The sequence below is a fragment of the Paramormyrops kingsleyae genome, chromosome 4, assembly GCF_048594095.1.
Source record: "Paramormyrops kingsleyae isolate MSU_618 chromosome 4, PKINGS_0.4, whole genome shotgun sequence".
Classification (NCBI taxonomy): Eukaryota; Metazoa; Chordata; class Actinopteri; order Osteoglossiformes; family Mormyridae; genus Paramormyrops; species Paramormyrops kingsleyae.
Window position 1 is genome coordinate 16,757,236 of NC_132800.1, and position 27,325 is coordinate 16,784,560.

The 27,325-nt window shown below is 42.8% G+C and overlaps 1 protein-coding gene across 3 annotated transcripts in view; it reads left to right on the top strand.

Annotated features, from left to right (window-relative positions):
• The window catches only part of LOC140588909 (tripartite motif-containing protein 16-like), a 53,410-nt gene extending 26,460 nt beyond the window's left edge, over positions 1–26,950 (top strand). Inside the window, exons 5-7 of one of the 3 annotated variants that reach the window (XM_072711563.1) lie at positions 1,289–1,348; positions 17,735–17,933; positions 25,968–26,107. In XM_072711563.1, the coding sequence (XP_072567664.1) occupies positions 1,289–1,348; positions 17,735–17,933; positions 25,968–25,995 (287 nt within the window). In that variant the 3' untranslated portion in view covers positions 25,996–26,107. Of the gene's footprint in view, positions 1–1,288; positions 7,662–7,740; positions 8,211–17,734; positions 17,934–25,967 lie in introns of those variants that run through there. The other 2 variants (XR_011990148.1, XM_072711562.1) reach the window with 2 other exon arrangements.
• Positions 26,951–27,325: the final 375 nt, after the last annotated feature.

The following is a 27,325-nucleotide window of genomic DNA, read 5'->3' on the forward strand; positions in this document are numbered from 1 at the left end:
TGGCTGGGTTTCAGTACCTGAGGCATCCAGCATCGTGACGCTCCAAACCCCAGCCCTGTGCTGTTTTTATACCTCCTGTCAGCTCACATCACTATTGTACAATGAGGCTCTCTGGAGTCTCAAAAGGGGCCAATTGTAATTTACTGTCCTCTGCTCCCTGTGTCACCAACAGAGCTCAGCACAGTCAGCAGTGGAGGACATCGAGAGGATCTTCACTGAGATGATCTGCTCTATTGAGAGAAGACGCTCTGAGGTGACAAAACTGATCAGAGATCAGGAGAAGGCTGCAGTGAGTCAGGCTGAAGGAGACATGGAGAGACTGAAGCAGGAGATTGATGAACTGAAGAGGAGACACTCTGAGCTGGAGCAGCTTTCACACACAGAGGATCACATCCATTTCCTCCAGGTAACAGAACAGCTACTTTGACAATATGAAAACCAGAGTATTCAAATGGATGCATGTTCTCATTTGTATTTCAGCTAGTCTGTCATTTGTCGGATGTTAATGGTCCTGTTAATTACATTACAATAAACATTTGTTTTGATGAAGCTGTTTAATCACACTGTGTGTCTGTAGAGGTGCCAGGGTCTTCCTGTCACCCCTGAAGCTGGATTTGGACCCAGAATCTCTGTCAGTCCAAGATCTGATTTTGGGAATTTAAGGAAGGAGGTTTCTGAACTGAAAGATCAACTGGAGAATGTTTGCAGAAAGAAAATGGCAGAGATCCATCATACAGGTTGATAAATAAAAACATTTTTCTGTCTGATCTTGTTAATATAGACCAGGGGTGGCCAATCTTACCTAGAAAGGGCTGCTGTCTGCGGGCTTTTGCTGGATTACTAATTAGAGGACTGATTGGCTGAAGAGTCCTCATACCTGGGGTCGAACAACTGACCTAAAGGTTATCCGAAAAACCTGCATACACACTGGCACTTTGCGGGTAAGACTGGCCACCCCTGATGTAGACCATGCAGAGAGAGTTTGCAGTACAGTCAGCATCACATTTGTGTGACCAAGTCAGTTTGTTTTCAGTAAGTTTGAATCTTTGTGATAACTGGCGAAAGAGCTTCATATTCTACTGGCTGCCAAACCCAGATCACATGAAACATGTTTCTTCTACATTATAGAAACAAAAATCTGTATTAAGTGAAACTTACAATGATTTGCAGTTTGTTAAAATGCCTGTTATTGTTCCCCTATTGCTGCTGTCTCCACAGTGAGTGAAGTCCATCTCTCGCAAGTAAATTCCTTTTACTCACATCCCTGTTTCTCTCTGTCTCTTTCCAGTTACCAAAGACACCGTCCTACCGGTATTAGTGCCCAGGACCAGAGCAGAATTCTTACAATGTGAGTCTGTTCACACACACGCTTCTCTCTCCCTGTATGAGGTGGAGTGTGTTTTATTGTGTTTCATTTTCTTCTGCTAGTGGAGGTTCTCTTTCTCTCTCCCTCTGACTCTTGGCTTTTCACATTCACATGATCTGTTTATGTCAGTAACCTTTGAATCCAACTGCGAAGCAAGGCAAGTTCATTCAGGGTGCTTTTCCACTGCACCAGGTACGGTACATTTGGTACTTTCCCTTTTCCATTGACTTCCGTTTGAGTACCAGTACCTAAAGTATCATTGCAGCTGGGGTACTTTCTTGGTACTTCGGAACTTTAGTGTGGGACTTACAAACACGTTCATTGTCAATTTAAAAGACAATTTTAAAAAGCCTAAAAGCCAAACAAAAAAAATAATTAAAAATAAGTTACATTGTAGAGGCAGCGTATGACTAAACTCCTGCTGATATAATGTATTAAAATGCTGCAGCAAACAGTGACGTTTTAAGCACTGATTATAATCAGCTGACAGTGCTTGCAGACCTCAGGTCTTCAGGAAGCTTGTTCCACAGACAGGGAGCATAGAGACTAACAGCTGTTTCACCCTGCTTGGTCTTCATTCTGGGACACTGAGTAAACCTTTCCCAGATGCCCTCAGGGGTCTGGATGCTTCACAACGTTCAAGGCCTTGTAGACAAGAAATAATATTTTTAAATCAATCCTGTGATGCACAGGAAGCCAGTGCAGTGATTTAAGGACCTGTGTAATATGCTCTACTTCCTTGGTGTTAGTGAGGACTCTGGTGGCAGCATTCTGGATGAGTTGCAGCTGGCTGACTGATTTATTACCAAGACCTGTGAAGACACCATTACAATAGTCTAGCCTTCTGAAAATAAACACATGAACAAGCTTTTCTGTATCTGGTTTATAGAGAAATCCTTTAATTCTTGCTGTGTTTTTAAGGTGGTGGGAGGCTGATTTTGTAATTGTCTTTATGTAACTGTTGATATTTAGGTCTGAGTCCAGAACTACACCAAGATTTCTGGCTTGATTCGTAGATTTTAGTGTCATGGATTCATGGTGAGCAATAGCTTTCAGTCTTTCTGACTGAACCAATACAGGGATTTGGGTGCTGGGAACACAGGAGGATGGGCCAGACCCAGGGAAAAGAACATGGACGCGTCAAAGGAAAGAAATTAACAAAACATAACACCTCTTCCCTACCCTGTTAAGATTATAACTAAAACCAAAGATATAACAGAAAAACCCAGACTACACTAGGCTTACTCACCCGAACATAAATACAGAAGGTGGCACTCGCCCTCTAACCCAGTGTGTTTATACAGAGAGAGGACCTACATGTTAATGTATGTGCGCACACTTCTTACCTGTTCAGTTTCACAAAGGTGGGGGGATTGCAGAAGACAGGAGTCAGTATTTGAATGTGATAAGGATGCAACAAACTGGTTTATTTCTTTGAGATACAGTATACTGGGATTTCACATATTGGGCTAGTTTCAGCTTCCACTGGGCAGATTTTAAGCAGACCTTGGGCTGGACCTGGGAACACTGTACTGATGCCTCATTTCCACCAACACGGAGCCGGTACTGGGCTGGTTTTCACTTGCTGCCTTTTAAGAACCTGCCTGCGTTTCCACCGAATTTCAAAAATGAATGTAGGTGAAAGTAAGAGTAAAGGCTCATATGTATTCCGTTATGCTGGATTTACAGACGTTCCTCTACTTACGAACTTTCAGACATACAAACAAAGAGATTTGTAAGTCCACATTGTGTTCATTGGGCTCCCGTTTCCTGTCCGCAACATCAATTTTTTTTTTCTGTGCGCCAATTCAGCCTAGTACGACTTTTGGCCCCTACTCCCGCCGCACTGCAGCATAGTGTGCGTACTCCCAGCATCCCAGTTACCACCTTCATCCCAAAGGAAAAGGAGTCCAAAAACCTCTTCTTCTCAATCCTGGCTATATGCCTGACCAACTTCCTCCTAGTCAACAATTACATCGATATTGGTTGCCAGAAGGCAGGCGTCCCAGGGTTCTCTGGCTGCGTGGAACACGCTACGATGATTTGGGAACAAACCCAGAGAGCCAGGCACAGCAAGTCGGACCTGCATGTCATCTGGTTAGACCTCACAAACGCCTTCGGCTCAGTTCCCCACCAGCTCATCACCTTCGCCCGGGAGTTTTTCCATGTACCATCAAGCATCCAGAAGCTGATAGCAAACTACTATCAGGGGATCTTGCTGCTTGAATAGTATCAAAAGAGGAGGTTGCAGGGTTTGGTAGCTCTTTTCCATGGACTGCCTCCACATATTCTTTAAGCTTTGGCCATACCTCAATGGCTCTCTCTGCAACAGGCAGATTTTCCACCCATCTGTGTCCACAGAATGGGAGTGGAAAAGAGATGAGCCTGTAAGTTTTGTATAATCTTCTGTTCTTGCAGGGACATTGTGAAAAAACAAAGTGCATTGCTCTCAACAGTTTCTCAATATTCCATGTAGAGAAGCCAGTCTTGAGTGAATTGTGAATGTGTGCAATCCACAGCGTTCAACATTAATTAACTGCCGACCTCCATGTAGTTCAGCATGTTCTTGCTGGAAATTATTAAGATACTTCCAGTTCACATTTACCCCATCCATATTGATGGAAAGGAGATTCTTCATGTCTAGTAGGCGCACACAATCCTAAGAATAGAAATATTTTATTTAAACAATTTGACATGAGAAAGAAAAACTGAAACGATTACACCATGTTTGATTGCAAATTTGCTTATAATTTCAGAAATATTTTAAAACTCCATCTAAAAGCAATAAGCTTCAATTAAATGAACACATCTTGTATCTTTAAATCATCCAAATAACATTCCATGAACAAAAACTCTAACTACACTTACTTTGAAATGGTGCTGCAGATCTTCAGCCTTTGAATGTTCCATGAACTGTGATCCAAGATAACGTGACTGGACACCACCAGCCTCCCAAAATCGAACATGGACATCTAGTTTATTTTTTATTGACCGGTTGAAACTTTCATCAGACATCAGTACAAATGGTCCTGCATTGTTAGCTGCAGAAATCAGTTCGTTTTTGAAGTGTGGGGCAAGTCCAAACTTTAAAATGTAGCTAGTTTTGTCCTTTCCACAGGTGAAAGATTTGGCTATTTCTGTTCAGACACCAGAGAACCTCCCCCTGCAGTGTCGCACTCGATCCAAATGACGCTCGAAGAGTGCTCGATGTTCCGACGGTAGTGTTCACTACAGCTGCAGTTGTGCTGTTTGTGGTGGTCGCGGTAGTTGCTGAAGACATTACGTTGTTGGTTACAGAAAAGTAACTAGCCACAGTTGACTGTGTCTACCTCTTACAACTGATTTGTGGCTGTCTGACTGCATGTGAGATTTCACACAGAAATCTTCTTTTCAAACATCTGGTTCTCCAACAACTCTGCACGACCGGTCGGAAGCTCATACATGAGTGGAAAATTAAAATGCAAATGGTGCTATTTCACTTTAATTTTCATTTTTGCAGGTTTTTTGTGCACAGACTTTGAAAACTAAATGGCAAATTGGAGATTGTATTTTCTTTTTATCATTTTCATTTTATTTTTTGTAGAAAATACCTCCCATAGTTTTGACATACAACGTTCAATAAAACTGGGGGGGGGGGTGGTGGATTGTACAATCACTGCCTACACAGTGAGCTGCTAATTTTGTGGTACTGCTGCAGCATTTTCTATACAGACACTCCTCACTTAACGGCCAAGTTCCATTCCTATGACTAGGTTGTTAAGCTAATCCAGAGTCTTTTTTATTATTGCTTTAGACTTCAATCAGACAAATCTGAAGCGAGTTTCCCCAAATTCTTCCAACATGTGAACTTCCCAGCTAGAGAGAGAATCTGTCTGGACAATGTTTGTACAAACGTTTGTGAGCCTACAAGGTCCTTCCCCCCCTCACCTCGGCTACTCAGACCGTGTCACTGTGTTCATGGTTCCTGCGTATAAATCCCTGCTGAAGCTCAACAAACCAGTCAGTAAGAGTGTGGTCAGCTGGTGCCGTCTCAGCTCTCCAAGCTTTGAATCTACTGACTGGGACATTTTTAAGGAGGCTGCTATAAATGGTGATGCCATTAACATGGAGGAGTATATAAACTCAGTGATCGATGACCACGAGAGCCGACCAGAAACCCTGGATGATGAGGGAAATGCGCACACAGCTAAGAATCAGAAATGCAGCTTTAAGACCTAAAGACAAGGCTGCCCTCAGGACGTCCAGAGGCAACCTGTCCCGAGCTATGAGGATAGCCAATCAGACACATGCACAGAGGATCAATGAACACTTTAATTACACCAAAGACACACGCCGTATATGGCAGGGCATTCAGCCAATCACGATCTACAAGCCCAACCCACACATCAGTGGTAGTGATGTCTCCCTTCCAGAAGAGCTAAACAACTTTTTTGCAGACTCTGATGTACAGAATAATGAGCCGACGACAAGTTACTCTGTCTGCCCACAGCTGATGTGAGGAGTACTCTATCCAGAGTCAACCCACACAAAGCTGCAGGACCTGACAACATAGCTGGCCGTGTGCTGAGAGAATGCACTGACCACCTGGCTGGTGTCCTCACAGACATTTTCAACACCTCTTTAAGCCAGTCGTCTGTCCCAGCATGCTTCACATGAACCACCATCATCCCAGTGCTGAAGAAGTCACCAGTGACAGGCCTGAATGACTACTGCTCCATAGCACTCATGTCAATCATCATGAAGCGCTTCGAACGGCTGGTCATGGCAGACATAAAGACCAATCTTCCTACCTCTCTAGACCATCTCCAATCTGCATACTGGTCCAACAGGTCTACTGGGGACACCATAGCCTCTGCCCGTCACCTTTCCCTGACACATTTGGATAAGAGAATCACATATGTTATAATGTTATTAATGGACTTCAATATGTCCCTCAGAGGCTGATTGTGGACCTGAGGGGGTTAAGCATGAACACCACTCTCTGCAACTGGATCTCGGATTTCAGGTGTTTCAGGGCATGTCCAACTGGGAGGAGGCCCCGGGGCAGACCCAGAGATTATATATTATATATACCTGGTGAGATTATATATAATATATACCCTGAGAGATTATATATAATATATACTACATTATGGATTATATGTTATGTATATTAGATTAGGTAAGTGGCACAAAATGGATGGATGGATGGATGGATGGATGGATGGAACTGTATTGAAAAATAACGCTACTTATGAAAGGAGGCAAGTAAGAATTTCAAGTTAAAATTCCATTGTACTTTGTACATATGACACTGCTTTCTTATAAACTTATACTGCCATTAAATTTTGAAGCCGCTGTTCACAGAAGGACAAAATAGTGTTTGGAATATTTTCTTTCTTGCCTCTGAAAATATACAGTTCTTCTGGCCACTCATTCTTAAAAAATAAGATGCTACTTAGAGAGATGAAGAATACCGGTTATGTCAAAATGACAGGTTGGGTCAAAGGTCACAAAGGTCAAATAAATCAAAAAGTGACAGGTGGGGGCTGCAAGCCAGGTGACGTCATGAGGTGGCAATTTTTTTTTGGCTGTGAGCCAGTTGAGCGTTGGGATAGGGGTTTATTTGTATATAGTTTATTTATTTATTATAATTATTATAATTTAATTATTTATTATAATTTAATTATTTATTATTATTTAAGTATTATTATTATTTTATATTGAGTAGAGTGCTTATGAGTGTGGTGTTTTGTCTGCATCCACCGGGTGCCGAGCAGGGGACTGAGCAGGGGGTTGGTGCGTTAAGGTCCCAAACACTGGAGCTGAGCGGGTGGGTTACCTGATGGAGTGTGAGCGTACGCTGTACCGTGGTAAGGTCCCGCGCTTTGTAGAATCCGTGGAAAAGGGCTCGGAGAGAGCGATGCTGTGTCTGGTGCGGTACCGTGGTATGGTCCCGTGGCTTTGGATAATCCGCAAAGGACTCGGAGAGAGCGATGCCGGAGAGCTGAGAGTTGTGCTGCGCGAGACTGAAAGAAACCCTGTGAGAATGAACAAGTTGGAGCTAAGAATGAGAGGAGGAGGAGGAGGGTCTGGGTCTGACGCTATCCTCCTCCCCCCATACCGTCTGCGCAGTTAAAACGTACATCGAAATAGACAACAGATAAAACTTGACAGGACGTATATTTCTCCTTAAAGAATCCTAAGAAGTAACCAACCGCAGATATTTTTAGTATGCCGAGCAGGGTTTCCCTCCTTTGGTAAAGAGACACAAGTACCCCACTGGAAAGAGAAAACTACACGGGACATGCATATAGTGAGTATATTATTTCTTTTATACATGTGATAAACGCTATACATTAAACACTATACATTATAACTTATTGTAATAATAGGTATTCCCTGTTTTCTATGTACAAGAGAGACGGCGCGGACCGGTCAAGAGAAAATCTACGCAAGACCTGAATCAGCAGGTATGGACGGAGCAACACCCCCCTCCTATACCTGAAGCGCTATTAAATGAAATAGACAACATCAACAACGCTAATAATGAAAATGATGCGGTTTACTTTGCTCAACACGACTCGCCACCCGCAGCGTCTGGTGAAGCGACGGCCCAAGAGCCCTGTTTGCTACCATCCTTAGAGACATTATTAATAACCTTCCGGTGCTGTTAGGGTCGGCACCGACCCGTTTTTAAGTTTAACATGCATAAAAGCACCACATATATTTGTGCATACTCTTAAAACAAAAGGCTCCATATTGAACCTTTTAGCTTGGTACATACAGTATATGACACTCCTTGGACATTCTCAATTAAAAGAAATAGCACCTTTTTGAAGGCAATGGTTATATTTCCTCTGGTTAGAACCCCTATAGTTCTATATACTGCAAGAGAATGTCTCCGCCGTGAGAGAACGATCCACCAGCATTTTGTGTATCAACGAATCTGTAACCATTCTTTCCATTCATTATATGCTGAGTTTTCCAAAATTGTTTTTTAGCTGAAGTATAAAAAGCTGTAACTTCGAGTGCACCTGGTTTAATAGCATTTTATTTATAACAGTAGGAGCTTGTAAACTGCATTTAGCGGTCGCATTAAAACACAATAAAAACTTTAAAGAATAAAGCCTTAGTTATTTTTAATAAAGACGGCTTTCTAGTAAATGGTTTTCCTACAAGGTGATCCCGTGGCCTATACTTAAGACATCCGGGCGCCTGATTTGAGATGTTTACTGAGGACGGTATGTTAAGTTAACAGTAGTGACTGAGTTTTTTGCACTATTTGTTTATTGTTTGTTGTGTGTTCTACATACATGTTTTCACTGGAGGATCTGCTTTTATTCTCATTGTACATGTGTATAGTGACAATAAAAAGGCATCCATTCATTCATATAATATGTCGGACACAATGGCTCTGAGCACGAGGGAGTCTGCGGTGAGGCGCACGAGCTGCTAGCTGATGTAACGCTGCGAACGGTCGGGGCTCTGACATTCTTAAGGTGCGGCTATCTATCCCCGAGACACTTTAGCCAGGATCGTGTATATTTGCGCTTATTAATGCTGCAATGTCAGGGTTTTGCTGACTCTTATAGGAAGCTGGCTAGCAATAACATTTTTTAGCTGGTCTTTTTCATTTAGTACATACACGGTTTAGAAGAAAACCTAATTACCATTAAAATAAATAAATAAATAAACGTACAAAACTATTGAAATCTCCCAGAAGCATGTGCATATTTTTCTGGTTTGCGTGTGTGTGTGTGTGTGTGTGTGTGTGTGTGCGGTTACCTAAGCACAGTCGGCCTAGTGTTTGATAGGTGATGGAGAAGCGTACGGTCGTGGGGACAATAAACTACATGCGCCTATGCCAACATGTGCTTAAGTATAGCGACAAACATGGACGCTTTCTTTAACGTAAAACAGTTAAAGGCTCATTCGGTTTTGTTAACATTCTTAATTTTTTTAATTTCAAGTAGCCTCTAATCACCTTACATTAGTTCTGATTTACTGTAGTCACCAATTAGAGTATTTTAAAACAATGTCACTGAAATGTCACCACATGTTAAAGCTATCAAGGAAACATGATTATATCAGCGGAACAAACCAGTCGCCGGTATGTATAGACAGATCATGTGTTGCTCATCAATCGACAGCATTTTGAAATCTATTTGTATTTAGACAAATATATAGGGAATAAAGCGTTGTGTTTTAAAAGGCAGACATTGAGGCCGAATTTAAATTGGTCACAATTGTATTTTTTTCCGCAGCTAGAAGTGTCGGCTGAGCCTGATTTTAATTGGCATGTCGGTTTAGGATTCTTGCAGTAGAAGTTATGCAGTGAATTGCGGTACTCTGAAATTAAGTGATATGTGTATTAGAATCGTGAAGCGTCATCTTCCTTTGTTTTAGGTTCACCCCAGGCATTTTATGAATTGTAATGTAATATCAGACAGTGTGTGATGAATTTCTGAAGGCATGTTATATATGACCATTTCGTGGAAGCGTCTCATGGAAAAATGTAGTTGCAGTTTGTCAGGACTAAAGACTGGCTAATATGACATGGTGAACAAGTCCTGTGGTTAAAGAATGCCTGCCTGCTGCTTAAAACATTGTGTTGTATGCCGAATGTTTCTTGCCCATAGACTACATGTTGCTATACTGTTCCTTTATAATATTCAAGTATTATTTTTTAAATCATTTAATGAAATAGGTAAATATCTCATCATTGATGACTATGGTCCACCTGATTGACAAGTAACCTGTCCTGGACAGAGGTTTCTTTAAGGCCTGTTGTGGGAACCCCATGGTGTAGCATTAAGAGAAAGAATACAGGGAGTGGTACAAATGAGCAGTTGTCCTGCCCCCTTTTACTCATTTTGGATGCTTAAATTACTAAATTGTGATTTTAATGCTAATCTGTATGATTCTATGGTCTGAGTGAGTCTCCAGTACTACATGAATGGTAAACTTAAAAACTCTACTTCTCTTAGCTTAATGATATTTTCTTTTACTGTGTACGATTGGTAGAAATGAAAATCGTGATTTGCCTCTCAGCTTGTGTGTGTGTGTATGTGTGTGTGCATGCGGTGTATCAACAATGACAATTAATCACTAAATTCTAAACAAACCCACATATAAAACCCCCTCCCCACCCTCCCCAGACACCTATAAAACACAGCATTCTTGCTCTCACCCCCCACTCATTTTGTGAAAAAGCATGTCTGTTGCCAAGACTACAGCTCGTGTCTTGAGTCGTACATACTATGACCCCAGCCACCCGGGGTCATACGGAGGGGCCTCCAGACTGCAGAGAGCCGTGCAGGAAGATACAGGGAAAAAAGTGGCTACTGATGACATCAGAGAGTGGCTGTCTATGCAAGACAGTTATACTTTACATAAGCCGGCTAAAAAGAATTTCCCCAGGAACAGAGTGTTTAATACCGAGAGCCATGTATCAGCGGCAGGCCGGTTTATGCGACATGCAAGGGCTGGCGACGTACAACGACAGGTTAAAGTATCTCCTTACGGTGATTGATGTTTTTTCCTAAAAGGCCTACTTGCGTGTGTTAAGAAACAAGACAGGGGTGGTTGTAACGGAGGCCTTTGATTTAATTTTATCTGAGGGGGCGTGTCCCTCAAGTTACACACGGATGCGGGTAATGAGTTTTCAGAATGAACTTTTCAGAAACTTTTAAAAAGTCATAAAATCACCCATTTCACCATTTAACCGAACGTTAAAAGAGAGGATGTCCAAGTCAAATTGTATTTTCTTACAGCTTGAAAACTACATCTTTTCATTGTGCCCCACATACAATGTGTAGTGTACATTTGAATGTGTAGTGTACACATTCAAATGTAACGCTTTTTAATAAAGTAAAAACATTTTGCCCGCAAATAATTCTATTAAACAGTAATATCAGCGACCGCTCTCCCTTAACTACAAGAGTAGCAGGACTGCACACATTAATTTAACATGGGAGTGTGTGGTGTGTGTTCCCTCTCGGGGGAGGGGGTCAGCAGGCGGGTGTTACAGCCCCCGCCCGCCACCACCTCGCAGCTTCCCGGGGCCGAGGGAGATGACCTGTCACCTTGCCTTCCCTCCGCCCTCTCCGGGTTCCCCCTGACGGGGTGCGCCCGGCTGCTGGGCGAGGGACGGGGCCACCGCGCCCCGGCGCGACTGCCGACCGGGCCGTACCGTCCCCAGTGCGGCCCGACCGTGTTGCGCCGGCACGCGCGGATCACGGCCCACGAATGGCACCAGGGGTCCGCGGCGATGTCGGCTACCCACCGGACCCGTCTTGAAACATGGACCAAGGAGTCTAACGCGCGCGCGAGTCAGAGAGTCCCTCGACACACCACAAGCTCCCATGTTAAATTAATGTGTGCAGTCCTGCTACTCTTGTAGTTAAGGGAGAGCGGTCGCTGATATTACTGTTTAATAGAATTATTTGCGGGCAAAATGTTTTTACTTTATTAAAAAGCGTTACATTTGAATGTGTACACTACACATTCAAATGTACACTACACATTGTATGTGGGGCACAATGAAAAGATGTAGTTTTCAAGCTGTAAGAAAATACAATTTGACTTGGACATCCTCTCTTTTAACGTTCGGTTAAATGGTGAAATGGGTGATTTTATGACTTTTTAAAAGTTTCTGAAAAGTTCATTCTGAAAACTCATTACCCGCATCCGTGTGTAACTTGAGGGACACGCCCCCTCGGTTAAAATAAAATCAAAGGCCTCCGTTACAACCACCCCTGTCTTGTTTCTTAACACACGCAAGTAGGCCTTTTAGGAAAAAACATCAATCACCGTAAGGAGATACTTAAACCTGTCGTTGTACATCGCCAGCCCTTGCATGTCGCATAAACCGGCCTGCCGTTGATACATGGCTCTCGGTATTAAACACTCTGTTCCTGGGGAAATTCTTTTTAGCCGGCTTATGTAAAGTATAACTGTCTTGCATAGACAGCCACTCTCTGATGTCATCAGTAGCCACTTTTTTCCCTATATCTTCCTGCACGGCTCTCTGCAGTCTGGAGGCCCCTCCGTATGACCCCGGGTGGCTGGGGTCATAGTATGTACGACTCAAGACACGAGCTGTAGTCTTGGCAACAGACATGCTTTTTCACAAAATGAGTGGGGGGTGAGAGCAAGAATGCTGTGTTTTATAGGTGTCTGGGGAGGGTGGGGAGGGGGTTTTATATGTGGGTTTGTTTAGAATTTAGTGATTAATTGTCATTGTTGATACACCGCATGCACACACACATACACACACACACAAGCTGAGAGGCAAATCACGATTTTCATTTCTACCAATCGTACACAGTAAAAGAAAATATCATTAAGCTAAGAGAAGTAGAGTTTTTAAGTTTACCATTCATGTAGTACTGGAGACTCACTCAGACCATAGAATCATACAGATTAGCATTAAAATCACAATTTAGTAATTTAAGCATCCAAAATGAGTAAAAGGGGGCAGGACAACTGCTCATTTGTACCACTCCCTGTATTCTTTCTCTTAATCCTACACCATGGGGTTCCCACAACAGGCCTTAAAGAAACCTCTGTCCAGGACAGGTTACTTGTCAATCAGGTGGACCATAGTCATCAATGATGAGATATTTACCTATTTCATTAAATGATTTAAAAAATAATACTTGAATATTATAAAGGAACAGTATAGCAACATGTAGTCTATGGGCAAGAAACATTCGGCATACAACACAATGTTTTAAGCAGCAGGCAGGCATTCTTTAACCACAGGACTTGTTCACCATGTCATATTAGTCATCTTTAGTCCTGACAAACTGCAACTACATTTTTCCATGAGACGCTTCCACGAAATGGTCATATATAACATGCCTTCAGAAATTCATCACACACTGTCTGATATTACATTACAATTCATAAAATGCCTGGGGTGAACCTAAAACAAAGGAAGATGACGCTTCACGATTCTAATACACATATCACTTAATTTCAGAGTACCGCAATTCACTGCATAACTTCTACTGCAAGAATCCTAAACCGACATGCCAATTAAAATCAGGCTCAGCCGACACTTCTAGCTGCGGAAAAAAATACAATTGTGACCAATTTAAATTCGGCCTCAATGTCTGCCTTTTAAAACACAACGCTTTATTCCCTATATATTTGTCTAAATACAAATAGATTTCAAAATGCTGTCGATTGATGAGCAACACATGATCTGTCTATACATACCGGCGACTGGTTTGTTCCGCTGATATAATCATGTTTCCTTGATAGCTTTAACATGTGGTGACATTTCAGTGACATTGTTTTAAAATACTCTAATTGGTGACTACAGTAAATCAGAACTAATGTAAGGTGATTAGAGGCTACTTGAAATTAAAAAAATTAAGAATGTTAACAAAACCGAATGAGCCTTTAACTGTTTTACGTTAAAGAAAGCGTCCATGTTTGTCGCTATACTTAAGCACATGTTGGCATAGGCGCATGTAGTTTATTGTCCCCACGACCGTACGCTTCTCCATCACCTATCAAACACTAGGCCGACTGTGCTTAGGTAACCGCACACACACACACACACACACACACACACACGCAAACCAGAAAAATATGCACATGCTTCTGGGAGATTTCAATAGTTTTGTACGTTTATTTATTTATTTATTTTAATGGTAATTAGGTTTTCTTCTAAACCGTGTATGTACTAAATGAAAAAGACCAGCTAAAAAATGTTATTGCTAGCCAGCTTCCTATAAGAGTCAGCAAAACCCTGACATTGCAGCATTAATAAGCGCAAATATACACGATCCTGGCTAAAGTGTCTCGGGGATAGATAGCCGCACCTTAAGAATGTCAGAGCCCCGACCGTTCGCAGCGTTACATCAGCTAGCAGCTCGTGCGCCTCACCGCAGACTCCCTCGTGCTCAGAGCCATTGTGTCCGACATATTATATGAATGAATGGATGCCTTTTTATTGTCACTATACACATGTACAATGAGAATAAAAGCAGATCCTCCAGTGAAAACATGTATGTAGAACACACAACAAACAATAAACAAATAGTGCAAAAAACTCAGTCACTACTGTTAACTTAACATACCGTCCTCAGTAAACATCTCAAATCAGGCGCCCGGATGTCTTAAGTATAGGCCACGGGATCACCTTGTAGGAAAACCATTTACTAGAAAGCCGTCTTTATTAAAAATAACTAAGGCTTTATTCTTTAAAGTTTTTATTGTGTTTTAATGCGACCGCTAAATGCAGTTTACAAGCTCCTACTGTTATAAATAAAATGCTATTAAACCAGGTGCACTCGAAGTTACAGCTTTTTATGCTTCAGCTAAAAAACAATTTTGGAAAACTCAGCATATAATGAATGGAAAGAATGGTTACAGATTCGTTGATACACAAAATGCTGGTGGATCGTTCTCTCACGGCGGAGACATTCTCTTGCGATGGACCTGACCCTACACTGGGTACATGGGAACCATTGCTGAAGTAAGGATCTAATGTGTAGGTGTCGAGTCTCACGGTTAAAAGCCCCAGTCCCAGTGTGGCTCAGGGTTCAAAAGCTGCTAAAGATTGATAGATTCCACGAGAGGTTCCCACCACCCCGCAAAAATGAGTACATTTTAAAAACATGACCGTGCTGCATACATATAACAAAATGTATGTACAACTTTTATTTTGAATAATAAAATACCTGTACATGTTACATTTTAAAACTCATTTGACAAATGTACACACACATTTTTGTACAAGTTTGAAAAATAAAACACACGTATACATGTTACATTTTAAAACCCTTGTGCAACTTTGAAGAAAAAAAAAAAAAAACTTCATGTTATATTAACAAAATCTGCTTTGATAAAGAGCCTACAAATTTTTTGCAACTTTGTTTTTGTAAAATAAAAGCCACGTTCATATTAGATTTCAAAACTGATTCGCAAAATGAATGCATAAAACTTTGTACAAACACGCTTGCGCTGCGTACACATAACAAAACGTTTTTGTACAACGCGTCTAGAAAATAAAACACCCGAACATTTTTAAAGCATCTGTACATCTTACTTTGAAAAACTTTCATGTTACATTTTTTAAAACATCTGTACATCTTACTTTGAAAAACTTTCATGTTACATTTTAAAACATCTGTACATCTTACTTTGAAAAACTTTCATATTACATTTTAAAACATCTGTACATCTTTGAAAAACTTTCATATTACATTTTAAAATATCTGTACATCTTACTTTGAAAAAACTTTCATATGTTACATTTTAAAACATCTGTACATCTTACTTTGAAAAAACTTTCATGTTACACTAACAAATTCATTCGATGAAATATTTTTAAAGACTTACAGCACCCTTTTTGCGATGCTGCTAGTTTTTACAGTTCGGTATCCAAAAGGCAGTTTCCCCACTAGTCAACAATCTGCGTTTGTCATAGACGTCCCTGACATTTTTATTGAGGTCTATTAAACATTTTCACGTCGCGTTTGATTTTGTTATAGTGCGGCATTATGGGGAATTATCCCGCTGCCTTTCATTTAACACGCTTAACCTTCGGCCTATGTTAGCTTTCTGTTCCTGTCTCTTATGTTAGACGGGTCGGTGTCAAGCAGCACGTGTCTTACATCAGCCATAAGATACCCTCAAAACAATTATTTATCATCCAATTTGTTTCTTACTTCTTGGTTACCTTGTTAGGCTTCCTTATCCATGAAAAGATTGGTTTTAATATTTTTGGTGTGGCTTTCTGGACCTTTCTTTTGACAGCATTCCTCTCGTTTTCAATAAAAAATAATGATAAAATAAACCTCTAGAGAATTATATAAATAAACTGAACTGGTCTTATCTTACCTTACATGTGTGGGGATGCCTTACCTTGATTTTGTTTTAATTTATTTAGTTTAAATAGAGATTCCTGACAAAGTCAAAAAGCTTTGATGCAGTATATATTTAGAAAAAAAGGTTCTTGGGTGTGCTATATACTGTAGAACTATAGGGGTTCTAACCAGAGGAAATATAACCATTGCCTTCAAAAAGGTGCCATTTCTTTTAATTGAGAATGTCCAAGGAGTGTCATATATGTACCAATCTAAAAGGTTCAATATGGAGCCTTTTGTTTTAAGAGTATGCCACAAATATACAGTATGTGGTGCTTTTATGCATGTTAAACTTAAAAACGGGTCGGTGCCGACCCTAACAGCACAGGAAGGTTATTAATAATGTCTCTAAGGACAGTAAGAAACAGGGCTCTTGGGCCCTGGACTCGCCAGACGCCGCGGGTGGCGAGTCGTGTTGATAAACCGCATCATTTTCATCATTATTAGCGTTGTTGATGATGTCTATTTCATTTAATAACGCTTCGGGTATAGGCGCTGGTGGTGGTGCTGGCGAGTCGTGTTGATAAACCGCATCATTCTCATTATTAGCGTTGTTGATGTTGTCTGTTTCATTTAATAGCGCTTCGGGTATAGGAGGGGGGTGTTGCTCCGTCCATACCTGCTGATTCAGGTCTTGCGTAGATTTTCTCTTGACCGGTCCGCGCCGTCTCTCTTGTACATAAAAAAAAACAGAGAATACCTATTATTAGAATAAGTTATTTTTAATGAATAGCGTTTTTATCACACATATAAAAGAAATAATATACTCACTATATGGAGTTTTCTAACCGCAGCGTCTCCCGTAGAGAAAAAAACAAACCCAAAATAGCTGAATCTCTAAAAATAAAATAATTATTTTAAGTTATTTTATTGTATGGTGTTTATCATAAAAAGTGTATAAAAGAAATAATATACTAACTCTATGCAGGTCCCGTGTAGTTTTCTCTTTCCAGTAGGGCAAGGCCTTGATGATACTGGGTGTGGGGTACTTGTGTCTCTTTACCAAAGGAGGGAAACCCTGCTCGGCATACTAAAAATTTCTGGGGTTGGTTACTTCTTAGGATTCTTTAAGGAGAAATATACGTCCTGTCAAGTTTTATCTGTTGTCTATTTCGATGTACATTTTAACTGCGCAGACGGTATGGGGGGAGTCGGGGGAAAAGACAAAACTTTTAACAAAATTTACTGAAATACAAAATGTCCAACTTGATGTGTGGCGGGGAGTCGGGGGGAAAAGACAAAACTTTTAACAAAATTTACTGAAATACAAAATGTCAAACTTGATGTGTGGCCCCCCAAATTACAGTTTGACCGGGATTTGACCTATCGGGATGTACATAGGTTGCATGAGGAAAAACACAAGTTTGAAAAAAACTACCACACAAGGCCAAACTGCTACTGCTGCAGGGGGGTGTCGGCTTTCACGCACACACACACACACACACACACACAGACCCACCTCCTCCTCTCATTCTTAGCTCCAACTTGTTCATTCTCACAGGGTTTCTTTCAGTCTCGCGCAGCACAACTCTCAGCTCTCCGGCATCGCTCTCTCCGAGTCCTTTGCGGATTATCCAAAGACACGGGACCTTACCACGGTACCGCACCAGACACAGCATCGCTCTCTCCGAGCCCTTTTCCACGGATTCTCCAAAGCCCGGGACCTTCCCAAGGTACAGCGTACGCTCACACTCCATCAGGTAACCCACCCGCTCAGCTCCAGTGTTTGGGACCTTAACGCACCAACCCCCCCTGCTCAGTCCCCTGCTCGGCACCCGGTGGATGCAGACAAAACACCACACTCATAAGCACTCTACTCAATATAAAATAATAATAATACTTAAATAATAATAAATAATTAAATTATAATAAATAATTAAATTATAATAATTATAATAAATAAATAAACTATATACAAATAAACCCCTATCCCAACGCTCAACTGGCTCACAGCCAAAAAAAAAAGAGCCATCTCATGACGTCACCTGGCTTGCAGCCCGGACCTGTCACTTTTTGATTTATTTGACCTTTGTGACCTTTGACCCAACCTGTCATTTTGACGAAAGCGGTATTCTCCATCTCTCTCTACTTTAATACTATCTGTACCGTATGTAAAGACAATGTCCCGTGACAAAACGTGATCATACTGCCACCCCAATTTCTGGTGGTACTGAATCTTGCGCATGCGTCGCGTTAACCTCACGTAGCTGCACAGACGAAGCATGGTAGTTTGCAAACCCTACAGGCAATTTACAAGGTGATAATACTGCTACATACATATAAATGCGTATGCATGTGTGTGCAGCCTTGTTCCGAATTGAAAATCTCACGCCAGCCAGTTGATCAAAGTTGGCAGCCCTGTGAACTGGCGCTTTGAATTTGTAAAACGTACACAAGCATGCTTGTGTATGTGTGCGCCTGTCTGTCTATACGCATGTGTCAGGTTGGGTCTTAGACTCCACCTGGAATAACATCTCAGGCTCTATTCCCCCCCGCCACACTCCCTGCCGGTGGATGGGGCCTCCGGCTGCCGATGCGTTGGTGGTTCTCGATGTCCGGGGTTGGATGCTCTGGTGTGTGCTGGCTCACTCTCGGCGGTTGCCTGACGGGGCCTGGCCCTCCCGGCTCTGTCGGGCCCTGGCTGGGGGGTGGGGGGGCCCTTGGATCTCTGGTTCCGGGCTCCGTTCTGCCCTGGTGTGGCCGGCTGTCGGCGGAGCCTGCGGGCTCGCCCCCACGGCCCCTTGGGGCTCCTGCGATGTGGCTGCCAGATGACCCCCCGCCGGAACTATCCTCTGCCCTTTTCTGGGTGTCTGGGGCCCGGGTCTCCTCCATGTCAGCTTCATGTCCCGGGGGGGCGGGGCTGTGGCTCCCCACACACACTACTAGACATTTACATGGAGAAACCTTATGAACACTAGCGCACTGACACACACAGGTGTGCACACAGGTGTGCGGACAGGTGCAGATGGACGCGCGCTGTCTTGATCGGCTGTTGCTTCTGGGCATGTGTTGTAATGCTGGGTGTGTCTGCTGTTCAATAACATTTAACGTTTGATTTTCGATGTGATTCGTTCAGATGTTGGTTGTTGTTTTCTCTCTTCAACAGACATTGAAGCAGATTCAGTTTTTTCTTTTTTTTGTTTTTCTCTCTCTCTCGGTCTCTCTCTCTCTATCCCCCTTCTTCTCCTCCTCCCCCCCCCCCCCCCCCCCCTCGCTCCCTCTCCTTTTCTTGAGGAAATATGAGGAAGTAAATAAAAACAAATAAATAAATAGATAGATAAATAAATAAATGTTTAAATAGAAATAAAGCAGTCCTCTGCAGAGGGGGGGTGGTGGAGGGGGAAAAAAAAGAATTTGTAAAACGTAGGGAAATATACACAGACCTCACTGCTGTGGTACGTGAGCAGGGAATATCAGAATAATAATTTACTAACTAGAAACGAAAATTCCTGAAGAAATTTTGAGATGGGCCTATTCTGCTGACCGAGGAAGAGCAGGTGCCTTTACTTATTGATTTAATTATTTAGTCTTGTAGCAGTGAGAGGAGCAGTGGACAAATAGGGAAACTTCGACAGAAATGCATTGATGTCAATAGGAGAGAACGAGGGATGAAAGACGAGTACGGGTCAGGATGGTGGTCTTAAGGTGTTGTGTGACGAGGCCTAAGGTTGAATACCTAGTCTTGTTGCTGTGGTATGAACGCTGGCCAAGTGGCAAAACGTTGATTGAAATGCATTGAAGTCAATGGGAGAGAACGAGGGATGAAAGACGAGTGCGGGTCAAGATGGTGGACTTAAGGTGTTGCGTGATGAGGCCTAAGGTTGAATAACGAGTCTTGTTGCTGTGGTATGAACGCTGGCCGAGTGGGAGAACTTTGATTGAAATGCATTGAAGTCAATGGGAGAGAACGAGGGATAAAAGACGAGTGCGGGTCAAGATGTTGGACTTGGGGTGTTGGCTGATGAGGCCTAAGGTTGAATACCAAGTCTTGTTGCTCTGGTATGAACGCTGGCCGAGTGGGACAACTTTGACTGAAATGCATTGAAGCCAATGGGCCATTCACTCCCATGAAAAAAGATGCGCCTTACTACTATTCACTTGGCTAATGCTAGGTAAAAGTTAGCATTTAATGCATTCCTATGGGATTTTTAGTGTGTTGTAACGTAAATAACGTCGCCATGGTAACATATTCTGCACAGAAAAGTAATAGCACACCTCACACAACCAAGGACTCACTTTTGATATATAGATTGCCTGGCTGCACGCTACGGTACGACCCGCATTAATTGCCGAAAATCTACGGAAGAATAATAATAATAACTAGAAACGAAAATTCCTGAAGAAATTTTGAGATGGGCCTATTCTGCTGACCGAGGAAGAGCAGGTGCCTTTACTTATTGATTTAATTATTTAGTCTTGTAGCAGTGAGAGGAGCAGTGGACAAATAGGGAAACTTTGACAGAAATGCATTGATGTCAATAGGAGAGAACGAGGGATGAAAGACGAGTACGGGTCAGGATGGTGGTCTTAAGGTGTTGTGTGATGAGGCCTAAGGTTGAATACCTAGTCTTGTTGCTGTGGTATGAACGCTGGCCAAGTGGCAAAACGTTGATTGAAATGCATTGAAGTCAATGGGAGAGAACGAGGGATGAAAGACGAGTGCGGGTCAAGATGGTGGACTTAAGGTGTTGCGTGATGAGGCCTAAGGTTGAATAACGAGTCTTGTTGCTGTGGTATGAACGCTGGCCGAGTGGGAGAACTTTGATTGAAATGCATTGAAGTCAATGGGAGAGAACGAGGGATAAAAGACGAGTGCGGGTCAAGATGTTGGACTTGGGGTGTTGGCTGATGAGGCCTAAGGTTGAATACCAAGTCTTGTTGCTCTGGTATGAACGCTGGCCGAGTGGGACAACTTTGACTGAAATGCATTGAAGCCAATGGGCCATTCACTCCCATGAAAAAAGATGCGCCTTACTACTATTCACTTGGCTAATGCTAGGTAAAAGTTAGCATTTAATGCATTCCTATGGGATTTTTAGTGTGTTTTAACGTAAATAACGTCGCCATGGTAACATATTCTGCGCAGAAAAGTAATAGCACACCTCACACAACCAAGGACTCACTTTTGATATATAGATTGCCTGGCTGCACGCTACGGTACGACCCGCATTAATTGCCGAAAATCTACGGAAGAATAATAATAATAATAATAATAAAGTTTTTTTTTCGACTTTGAGAGGCAATTGCACGCAATCCGTAAGCAGTACGGAGACAAACGATATGTCAATCCGTGCAGCTAAGTAAGCCCTACGATTTGGCACCAAAGTGAGCTCCGTGCCTTTCCCGGGCTCAGCGCAAATTGGCAAAATGTAGTTTACTAGGTGAAGAACAATATGGGCCTTTCATTACATGAATAGGCCCATAACTAGAAAGGAAAATTCCTGAAGAAATTTTGAGATGGGCCTATTCTGCTGACCGAGGAAGAGCCTGTTCTACTAATAAAGTGGCTGGTCTGTGCACTGCTAGGTGATTGCTAAGATTTGCAAGTTAGGTGGTACGGTGCTGGTAGGTGGTTACTGAACTGCCGCTAGGCATTGCAAGGCGGTTGCAATGTTGTTATTAGGCATTGCAAGGATGTTGATAGCTGGTTGCTAGGCGTTGCTACGTGGTGGCTATGGTGTTGCTATGCATTTTTTGGTGGTTGCTATGGTGTTGCTGGGTGGTTGCTAGCTGCTGCAAGGTGCTTGCTATGGCGTCAGAAGGTGTTACTATGGTCGCAGTAGCTGGTTGCTAGGCATAGCAAAATGGTTGCTATGGTGTTGCTATGCATTTTTTGGTGGTTGCTATGGTGTTGCTAGGTGGTTGCAAGTTGCTGCAAGGTGGTTGATATGATGTCAGAAGGCGTTGCTATGGTCTCAGTGGCTGGTTGCTAGGCATAGCTAGATGGTTGCTATGGTGTTGCTATGCAATTCTAGGTGGTTGCTAAGGTGTTGCTAGGTGGTTGCTAGGTGCTGCAAATGGCTTGCTATGATGTCAGAAGGCGTTGCTATGGTCTCAGTAGCTGGTTGCTAGGCATAGCTAGATGGTTGCTATGGTGTTGCTATGCAATTCTAGGTGGTTGCTAAGGTGTTGCTGGGTGGTTGGTATGTTGTCAGAACGTGTTGCTATGGGCTCAGTAGCTGGTTGCTAGGCATAGCTAGATGGTTGCTAAGGTGTTGCTATGAAATTGTAGGTAGTTGCTAAGGTGTTGCTAGGTGGTTGCTAGGCAGTTGCTAGGTGTTTGGTGATGAGGCCTGAGGTGTAATACCAAGTCTTGTTGCTGTGGCATTAACACTGGCCAAGTGGCAAAACTTTGATTGAAATACATTGAAGTCAATGGGAGAGAACGAGGGATGAAAGACGAGTGCGGGTCAACATGGTGGACTTGGGATGTTGGGTGATGAGGCCTGAGGTTGAATACCGAGTCTTGTTGCTGTGGTATGAATGCTGGCCTAGTGGGAAAACTTTGAGTGAAATGCATTGAAGTCAATGGGAGAGAACGAGGGATGAAAGACGAGTGCGGGTCAAGATGGTGGACTTGGGGTGTTGGGTGATGAGGCCTGAGGTTGAATACCGAGTCTTGTTGCTGTGGTATGAACGCTGGCCGAGTGGGACAACTTTGACTGAAATGCATTGAAGTCAATGGGAGAGAACGAGGGATGAAAGACGAGTGCGGGTCAAGATGGTGGACTTGGGGTGTTGGGTGATGAGGCCTGAGGTTGAATATCGAGTCTTGTTGCTGTGGTATGAATGCTGGCCCAGTGGGAAATCTTTGAGTGAAATGCATTGAAGTCAATGGGAGAGAACGAGGGATGAAAGACGAGTGCGGGTCAAGATGGTGGACTTGGGGTGTTGGGTGATGAGGCCTGAGGTTGAATATCGAGTCTTGTTGCTGTGGTATGAATGCTGGCCCAGTGGGAAATCTTTGAGTGAAATGCATTGAAGTCAATGGGAGAGAACGAGGGATGAAAGACGAGTGCGGGTCAAGATGGTGGACTTGGGGTGTTGGGTGATGAGGCCTGAGGTTGAATACCGAGTCTTGTTGCTGTGGTATGAACGCTGGCCGAGTGGGACAACTTTGACTGAAATGCATTGAAGTCAATGGGAGAGAACGAGGGATGAAAGACGAGTGTGGGACAAGATGTTGGACTTGCGGTGTTGAGTGATGAGGCCTATGGTATAATACCGAGTCTTGTTGCTGTGGTATGAACACTGGCCCAGTGGGAAAACGTTGACTTAAATGCATTGAAGTCAATGGGAGAGAACGAGGGATGAAAGACGAGTGCGGGTCAGGATGGTGGTCTTAAGGTGTTGTGTGATGATGCCTGTGGTTGAATACCTAGTCTTGTTGCTGTGGTATGAACGCTGGCCGAGTAGGAAAACTTTGACCAAAATGTATTGAAGTCAATGGGAGAGAACGAGGGATGAAAGACGAGTGCGGGTCAAGATGTTGGACTTGGGGTGTTGGGTGGTGAGGCCTAAGGTTGAATACCGAGTCTTGTTGCTGTGGTATGAACGCTGGCCGAGTGGGACAACTTTGACTGAAATGCATTGAAGTCAATGGGCCATTCACTGCCATGAAAAAAGACGATCCTTACTACTATTCACATGGTTAGTTAGGTATAGGCTAATGCTAGGTAAAAGTTAGCATTCAATGCATTCCTATGGGATTTTTAGTGTGTTTTAACGTGAATAACGTCACCATGGTAACATATTCTGCGCAGAAAAGTAATAGCACACCTCACACCATGAAGGACTCACTTTTGATATATAGATTACCTGGCTGCATGCTACGGTACGACCCGCATTAATTGCCGAAAATCACGGAAGAATAATAATAATAAAGTTTTTTTTTCGTGTTTGAGAGGCAATTGCACGCAATCCGTAAGAAGTACGGAGACAATCGATATGTCAATCCGTGCAGCTAAGTAAGCCCTACGATTTGGCACCAAAGTGAGCTCCGTGCCTTTCACGGGCTCAGCGCAAATTGGCAAAATGTAGTTTACTAGGTGAAGAACAATATGGGCCTTTCATTACATGAATAGGCCCATAATAATAATAAAGTTTTTTTTTCGACTTTGAGAGGCAATTGCACGCAATCCGTAAGCAGTACGGAGACAAACGATATGTCAATCCGTGCAGCTAAGTAAGCCCTACGATTTGGCACCAAAGTGAGCTCCGTGGCTTTCACGGGCTCAGCGCAAATTGGCAAAATGTAGTTTACTAGGTGAAGAACAATATGGGCCTTTCATTACATGAATAGGCCCATAATAATAATACATAAATATGGCAAGAGCAAAGTACACAGCTTGACCGGAGAACTATGAACATTTCCGTGTACGCATGCGCGGTGCAGATACGCGAGTGTTGCGCTTTGCGGAGAACCAGCCTAGTACATGCGTCCGCGTCCGCGTTGGGAGCATCGCGTCGGCTCGCTGCTGGAGAGAGGTGTGTGTCCAAAGTGGTTTGAAAGAAGTTCATATTGTCACGTAAAGACAAGCTTACTTTTAGTGGTAATCTGTGTCGTATAATTTTATGGTTAACATGTTTGATAAATGCTGTTTGTAATTTTATCTACCAGTAATTAAGCCTATTAGTAGGGGTGTTCGGTTCCGGTTTTTTTGGAGTCGACTCCGACTCCCGACTCCTAATTTTGGAGTCGGTGGAATCGACTCCTCGACTCCATTTACTTTGAATTAAAATAGGGTCAGGATTCAGAAGGTGCGTCTCAATATGCTTCCTCGTTTCCTCACTTCTCGCTCGTATGTCCTACGACCCTGAAACCGATCGAGCTCCGCTCTCATGTAGGACATCTAAATTCTTTAATTCCACCGGGAGGAGGGCGAGGAACGAGGAGGCTTCCTGAGGAGTCAAGAGCGAGGATACAAATGTTTCCTATACTAAAATGTTTAATCAACTAAACCTTATAAATCCCCCTCCTTTTCACATCGCAGCTTCTTCAAATCATATTGGTTCGTAAAACCTACTGCAGTGTTTTGTGCCAATCACAACCAATTGACTGTATTGAACCACATCATGATTGATTGAGCCGCAAAACAGACCCAACAGAAAAAAACTATCTATACATTATTGTTCTTTGTTTTCCTGGCATTACTTATTTTTTCCTCTCATTTCTTTATCTTTTTGTTTTAATTTCTGTATCTTTACATTCATTATAATCTTTTCGTTATAATGAACTGTTGCTGTGTTGAACTTGAAAAAAACACTCGACACTGGGAGTCGATTCCTGACCTGGAGTCGATTCCGACACTAGGGCTAGTGAGAGTCGAGGAATCGACTCTTTTGGAGTCGACTCCCCATCTCTACCTATTAGTTTAACACGCGCATCATTTTGGCGCGTCTTCCCGCCGGCGTCGCGCGGGCGTCCGACATTTCCTGAGGTATTTCACATACTTGAATTCCTGCTTCGTTTTTATATTTTGTGTATCGTACAGAATAATAGAGCGTAGGCTAAAGTGCAGTTCGGTCCCCAGCGAGTCTCTCAGCGCGGCGTGTCTCACAGCGCAGGGGGCAGCCGGAGCGCCGCAGACTCGGGCGGCTACATGAGTATATTGGGAATAAAATGTGTGTATTGGAGCGAGTTCTGTGTTAGTGAGTGCGTGAGGTGTGACAGTGATAATGATGGAGATGCTGGGCTTCCTGATGGGATTAATCGCTCTTCCTCTTGCCTACAGACTCCTGCCAGCTGACGCTGGACCCTAACACAGCATACAGAGACCTGTCTCTGTCAGAGGGGAACAGGAAGGTGACATGGGGGGCAAAGCAGCCATATCCTGATCATCCAGAGAGATTTGACGACTGGTACCAAGTTCTGTGCAGAGAGAGTCTGACTGGTCGCTGTTACTGGGAGGCTGAGTGGAGTGGAGATGGAGCCTGGATAGGAGTGACTTATAAAGGAATCAGGAGGAAAGGATGGAGTGACTGTGGGCTTGGATACAATGACAAGTCATGGATGCTGAGCTGCTCTCCTGATAGTTACTCTGTCTGGCACAATAATAAACAGACTCTCATACCCATAAAGCCCTCAGGCTCCCGCAGAGTAGGAGTGTATCTGGACTGGGCGGCTGGTACTCTGTCCTTCTACAGAGTCTCCTCTGATGGACTGACCCTCCTGTACAGCTTCACCTCCTCATTCACTGAACCCCTCTGTCCAGGGTTTGGGGTTCCTATAAACTCCTCCGTGTCCCTGTGCATGCTGGGATAGCTCATTGTGTGCTGGAGGAATCATTTTTACCTTATCAGAGTGTCACATGTCGCTGCTTCTCCATGGCAAAAAGGTAAAATCTCTGCTTTTTAACCAGTATAACCCTTTTTACTCTGTCTGAAGTGTGACGTATGTTAGACAAAATTGAATGTTTGTTCAGCTTGCCAAACCCATGCAGAATATGACTGTTTTTCTCTGACTTCTGTTCTATGTTGACTGTGAATGCACAAAAACTGCCAAAACAAAATCATAGTACATGCAGCTGAACCAATAAAGTGAATTCTGATTCTGAATAAAATAAAATGTAATGAAATGTAATCCTGATGAGTGGGGGGGCTTCTCCCCTCCCCTCTATATGTACATTTTATATATTTCTGTCTGTATATTGTATTTTCTACCTGTACACTGACAATAAACGCTTCCTATTCTATCCTATTAATGTCCCAGTTCAGCGCTGCCTGAAGCGTAACTGAGTAACACACTTAATCCGCGCTCTCTGGTGACTGAGCGCAGCAGCCTGATATCGCAGCGGCGATGCTTTGGCCAGCAGGGGGCGGAAGACGACAGACATTTTATTAGCTCAAAACCTACAGCGGTCCTGAGGTAAAGATAAGTAATATAATCAAATTAATCATATGTTAACTAAGTAAAGATAAATAATATAAAATCTTAATAAATCATGTTAGTACTACATCAAAATTTTTGTGATGTTGGAAAACAAACACCTGATCATCAATGATGCAGTGTAGGTGATTACCAGTTACCAGAAATAAGATAAATTCGGTTTCATTATATATATATATATATATATATATATATATATATATA